Source organism: Branchiostoma belcheri, unplaced genomic scaffold (genome assembly GCF_001625305.1).
Source record: "Branchiostoma belcheri isolate BF01 breed outbred unplaced genomic scaffold, Haploidv18h27 scaffold61, whole genome shotgun sequence".
Lineage (NCBI taxonomy): Eukaryota > Metazoa > Chordata > Leptocardii > Amphioxiformes > Branchiostomatidae > Branchiostoma > Branchiostoma belcheri.
Window position 1 is genome coordinate 115,201 of NW_017804254.1, and position 6,391 is coordinate 121,591.

The 6,391-nt window shown below is 41.3% G+C and overlaps 1 protein-coding gene across 1 annotated transcript in view; it reads left to right on the forward strand.

The window, feature by feature from the left end:
* The window catches only part of LOC109482837 (rhodopsin, GQ-coupled-like), a 5,874-nt gene extending 948 nt beyond the window's left edge, over positions 1 to 4,926 (forward strand). The window contains exons 2-7 of the mRNA XM_019785680.1: positions 248 to 406; positions 1,067 to 1,305; positions 2,196 to 2,333; positions 3,329 to 3,451; positions 4,022 to 4,219; positions 4,813 to 4,926. Coding sequence (XP_019641239.1) covers positions 248 to 406; positions 1,067 to 1,305; positions 2,196 to 2,333; positions 3,329 to 3,451; positions 4,022 to 4,219; positions 4,813 to 4,926 — 971 coding nt within the window. The remainder of the gene's footprint in view (positions 1 to 247; positions 407 to 1,066; positions 1,306 to 2,195; positions 2,334 to 3,328; positions 3,452 to 4,021; positions 4,220 to 4,812) is intronic.
* Positions 4,927 to 6,391: the final 1,465 nt, after the last annotated feature.

Consider the following 6,391-nt stretch of genomic DNA (forward strand, 5'->3'; position numbering starts at 1 on the left):
CCTAGCTTCAGTGCGCGTGCACAATGTGCCATGTAACCGGCCTAGCTTCAGTAGTGCACAGTGTGCCATGTAACACCTAGCTTCAGTCCACAGTAAACCAGTCATTATAGCGCTGATGAAGATGACAGACGGTCATCGAAACGTCGGCTCATGTAAATAAAACAAATGATTGTGAATAAACGAACTATTCAATCATTTAATCACCTGAAATTATTTACGGATGTAAAACGTTTCTTGCCTGCCAAAGTGACTATCAGGACGCCGAGTCTCCGCACGCCGTCTAATGCCATGGTGGCTGTCCAGTGCGGCACGGACCTGGTGTTCGCCCTGTGTGTGGGGCCGGCTGCGTCCGTCTCTGTCATCACAAACAGCTGGCCGCTGGACCCGGCAGTCTGCATGGTCACTGGTAAGCTTTTTTTTTATTCATATACATTTATTGAGTATTGGGCAAAAACACAAGCAGCTTATATAACACCTTCTACTCAAACATACAACGAGTGAAAACACATTGACAAAATACATGCATAATCACAAGGTGGGTAAAACCAAGATATATACAAAACAAGACAATTTGGTGATCTATCAATTACAAGAATCTACCCGTATAGCAAATTAAGTTTTGAACTACATCAAAGACATTATAGTTTTGTAGGTGTGAAAGTGATGTGAACCCTCGAAGTAGTAAGGAACATAGTGAACTGTCATTGAGATGCTGATGTTGCCCATATAACATAAAACACTTCAGTACAGTATAATTTCATCTTCTTTGACTTAAAATATAAGATTGTAAAATGTGGATTCAGAATTCCATAACCATCCCATCTCGAAGGATTCTGCAGCATATTTTTTTTACAATAAAATACATTTCTTAGACCTAAAAGTCATTTTATAACAAATAATGTTTTGTCTTTTGACTACTGTTCCGCGTATTCGAAGTTCCCTATTCCCCAACTTGTTCTACCCTGGGGACTCGTACCATCAGGATTTTCCCTCCGCAACGCTCGAAAAAAAATCACTTTTTGGGGGTCAGATGGTACCCAGGCTAAACTTGTCCCTTTCCCTGCAGGTTTTCTGTGTATTGTGTGCAGAGTCATGTCTACCCTCACACTAACGCTGATCGCCGTGAACCGGTGCGTGGTCATCACCACGGGCATCGACATGCACGACAGGCTGTTCACCTGGAGGAACACCGCTGCCGCTCTGTCAGTCTTCGCGGCCGCTAGTTTCACCTTCGTGCTCTCCTGTCACGCTGGAGGGTTGGAGTTTGGATATCTGACCAGCACTCGACGCTGTACGCTCATTGTGGTAACGCTCATTGTGGTATGTACACTGTATACATGACCTAAATGTAAAATCTCCATGCAGATATTCCCGTGGTATATCTTATTGAACAAGAAATGATACCTATAGCAATGACTCATCAGTAAGGAATGAAGAGAGCAACAGGCAATAGGCATCAAGCTTTCGAGATGGTAGGGAAGTTGTAATCTTCTTTCTGATTGGGTGCTGGACTAATTGGATTAATAAATTGGAAACCTGCTAAGGGCAGGCTATGGCGTATTGACAGCTGAACTGCAGGCCAATACCGTTGTCTACGGGAGGATCTGCTAAGAGATTAGGTCACAGCAAGTAAATTTTATGGGTGACATCCTCGCAGGCTCCAAAACTAATGCGATAGGGCGAAAAAAACCAAGGCGGGACAAAAAAAAAAACAAGATTCCTACTTTTTCAAATTTTCACACCTTATTTAAAAAGAAATGGTACCTATACTGTGCCAAGTTTACTGCTATCGTCACTGAAAAATAAACGTTTTAATCATTGTACAAATGGTTTGGATTCAGTGGGAATATCACATATAAAGGGAATGAAATACGTCAATTCATCAAAGTAAAAGACAAAACAATAAATCAGAGCCTTGTCTTGTCTCCTTTTTTAAACATTTATCTGCCATCCATGTTCAGACTGACTAAAGAGATCTTTGCCCATTTTCGGCATGTTGACCACTGTCAGAGGGCAACAATTTTTTTTCAAAGTCCTACAAAAATCAATGCGTGCGTTGATGTTATTCATAAAAATTACTTGCTGTGGCCTTACTTTGTGAGACAAGTGGTTTTCATTTAAAATCGGAATTTACATACATGTGTGTTTATTTACATGCATCCCATGTTGATTTTTGGTCCTGAATGTTTTTGTAGGATACGAACTCGCCAGGTTACATCGTGTTCCAATGCACCAGCGGTGTACTGATCGTGACCATGGTGGCCACATGTGTGTCGTGTTATGTTAAGATCGTCCTGTATGTGCGACGGAGTGGAGCGAAACTGCAAGGGCAGGTGAGTAGTCTTAACATGCACTGTATTTGCCATAAAACGACCAGTACTGATTTTGGTGTACTGTGTTTTTCGCTTTACCCCAGTCAACCTATATATTCGATCAATTGAATCAAAATGTAGTTTTTTTACCAGAAAGTTTTATCAATCACATCACCCCATCACCCCAAAGTTATGACGTTTAGAATATGAAATTAGAGCTATGTTCAGGAGGTTGACTATTTGTCCTCAAATATATTATACTCGAGGCTTCCAGAGGTTGTAGCTCACGTGGCCATTGTTTGTAAAAAGTGTTAGGCCACACCAAGTAAATTTTATGGATGACGTCCTTTGGAGACCCTAAATCTAATGCGAGAAGGCGAAAAAAAAACAAGAAGTGCCCTAAAAAACAAGATGCCTAGATTAGAAATATACTAAGAGACGACAAATGTTAGGACACAAATTGAATTAGGTGACACAGTGTAACAAGCAAGAAGTCTTTTATTCATCATCAAAACAGCAATAAATCAGCTGCAGGATTCAGGTGGAACAGTGGACAGTGAAAAATTTTCTGTTATTGACAGGGTGGTCCTGTCAATAGACACTTCCTTCGCGTTACGGGTTTCACGTCAATCTGACGATTTACGGCACTGTCGTGACTCTTGGTCATAGTTACAGGAAGCGAAATTTCTTGGTTTTTTTTTCTAGGATGAGGCCAAAATCAATGCGCGCGCGGACGTCATCCATAAAATTTACTTGGTGTGGCCTTACGAAGAAAAACAAGGAGCAATCAATCAGTCAATCAGCTACAATCAGTTACTCGAATGGCTTTTCAGCCTTGTCAACTTTCCTACCGGTAAAGTACTAGTGAGAGGCCAGTTAGGGACAATATACAATCTACAGTATATAAAGCACATGTCCGGCCGAATCTAAAATTCTTACCGTTTGATGTATTCACTGCCCATAATATTTTTAACTTTTGATTGTTAACATAATAATCATTTTCGTGTTTTTTCCAGGCGTCGGATGCCCGCAAACGCCAGGAGTTTCTTCTGACGCGGAACTGCGGGCTGCTGCTCCTGGTGTTCCTGGTCTCCTGGCTCTTCTCCACCTTCATAATCATCATCAGTCTACTCATTAATGTACGGTCTTAACCTGTCACATCCCATAATGTAGGGATAGTTTGTTCTATGTAATGATTTGTGATTGATGCAATGATTTCTTTTCTGGTGGCTTGGCTGCGTTCATTCCACATCTTTGGCATCTATTTGAAACACCATGTTGTATTCCATTCCCTAACAGATTTTGGAATGCACCCCCCCGTCCATATATTATAGTACTTGTATATTGTATTGTATGTTGTTGTTGTGGTTTCACCACTATGTGAACTGTGATTACTATCCATGGGTCATCAGTCTGGCATGCACAGCAAGACCAATAGGCATGCAGCTTTCATCTATTCTTCTTGCTGATTGTCTGTTCGGATTTAATTGGGTTAACTCACTTAATACTATAGTTATATCGATGTAAAACATTGTTTTCTCTGTATTTCTCCTTCTTTCCCTGCCATGTCGTAAAATGTGGTGAAGCCATGTTGAATTTGTCAAAAGCGAATGTCGGCCTTTCTAGTTATATTGGTGTCTTTAAATGTATCATCAATGCCTGTACCATTGAACTATTCGAGATTGACCTATTTTTTTTTAATACCATAGACTGAAGAACCACCCGTTCATACGGTGCGCTTTTTGACCTGCATGATCAGTGCCCACACCGTTGCCAACCCGGTCATTTACGGTATGACGAGCACCAACTACCAAACAGCCATGCGAGACCTACTTGGCCTACACTGTTGCTGCAAGAATAGCTCTGAAACTCAGCCATCTACATCCGTAGCAGCAAGAACTCCTGAGGTACGTATTTAAACAGAGATCAAATGTTCAACGACCACTGTCGCCTTCACCGGGATAATGAATGATCAATCACTTCAAAACGTAATCTCGCGAGAGTTACGGCTACAGACACGTGACCGTATTCACGCGAGACTTTACAGATACGTGACGTAAGCAATTGGTCAAAAGTGCCAGGTCGTTTAAATTTTATCTCTGTTTAATATTTGTATGTGTTTGAATAAATTGTATATTTTACTATTATTATTACCAACACAGATGAACTTTCATGATATCCTGAGGTAAACAAATATCAGTTATGCCCTTCTGTTGTAAGGTTCTGTTTTTATTGAAGTATATAACTTCTTAAGCTAACAATGTTAGCACGCGTTTCTGATTATTAATCTTAACTTCAGTGAGTTATTTGAAAGTACCAATTTACTGTCAAACTAGAGCGACTGTGATGTGGTCTCCACAACAATCTATGATGGAATTTTAAATATGAATAGTAAATATCAAATTAGACATGTTAATTCTAGAGCCTCTATGATGGAAGCATGCTTAGTAGAAGAGCAACAAGTCTCGGAATTGATAATTATATTTTACCCCCCCTGTAGGTTCCCGTGCCCACGGTTTGCATCCATGTGCACGATCCGCCAGGCGGCACTGCTGCCCCAAGGGTTCATCGGCCTCTAGAACGCTCAGCGCTGATCGAGGAAACTCGCTTGTAATAACGTATTCGTCAGTCCGACTGTCGTATAAACGTGCTTTAATTGTTGAACCAGCTTTTATTATTACCAAATCACACGGCATCCTGCAGTATATGTATGAGTAAGCGTGGTTCCAGACAACGCGGTGAACTTGGTCGTACAAACGACATCACTACTGTTACGTAATATGTAAAATGAACTAGTGTTCATACATTTTGAATATTAGCAATAGTTTAACTAACATTTACTAGTATGTAAAAATGTCCCTGGCAAACAAACAAGGTGAATTCTATGCAGAATATGGATGTTGCACAATAAAGCCGCCTGTTATAATTTGTACAAAGTTTAATATAACTATAGTTGCAACCATACTGTGATTGTTGCAACTGTGATTTGTTTATGTTTATGACATAATTTCTTCGAATTTGAAAAGAGACAAATGCTTTGACATGCTCTTGGTCAACAAAGTTCTTGATATGTTGTCATTGCGTGTGCATTATTGACGTCACATCAGTTTTTCCTTAGATTAATAGCAAAGCTGTTGGTGTTTACAGGTGAATTCTATATTCAAGACACTCCGCTTAGATACACAGATCTGTGATCGATTGTAACTCGTGTCATTCACCGCCAGGCCGCTAGGGGCGCCCTGGGTGGGTTCAACTCTCACATCATTAGAAGAGGGCCTGCAAGGGGGGGTAGTGATTACGAATTACGCAAAATTTTCGCCGCCTATTACGAATTACGTTAAAGTTTCAGAGCTGATTACGACTTTACGATTTGCGGCTAATGTCCAATTACGAATTACGTTGATTTTTGCGGAGGCCTGATTACGCCTTACGAAAAAGGGCTTGCAGGCCCTCTTAGAAACGTGCCGCTGAAAGGTTTTCATACGGCTCTGGTCTGTAGGACCCATTTTGTTGCGGTAAGGCCACACCGATTTAATTTTATGGATGACATCCGCGCGCGCATTGATTTTCGCCCGATCTACAAAAAAAAAAAAAAAGATCACGTCTTCCGAGGCTCTGGACTGGCTTTAGGCCTGGATAGTCCATGGTGGTGATAACTCTGGCGGACGGCAGCCAGGCTACCGAAGCCCCAAGACTCAAGAACTCAGTACATACGTACAGTGTCGATTCATAAATTCCGCAAAAATCCAGCATGTGTCGGCCTGTCGTATACGTCGCTATGTAATGCGTCAAATTCACAATATCAGCTGTGTATTCCTGTGGTTTAGTAGCATTTTTATTTTGGGCTGGATTTTCTTTTTTCGCCCGCACGCACTAGTTTGGGGGTCTTCAGAGGATGTCATCCATAAAATTAAATCGGTGTGGCCTAACCTCAAGTCAAGGCGTGAGGATGCTGCCGTCAAACTCTTCACACAGATACTATGAGAAGACCACCCCCTACATGACCTTGTCACTCTCTCCAGATCTACAGCTACCGGTCGTTCACTCAGGAACAAAAACACTATCTCTATCCACCCCGC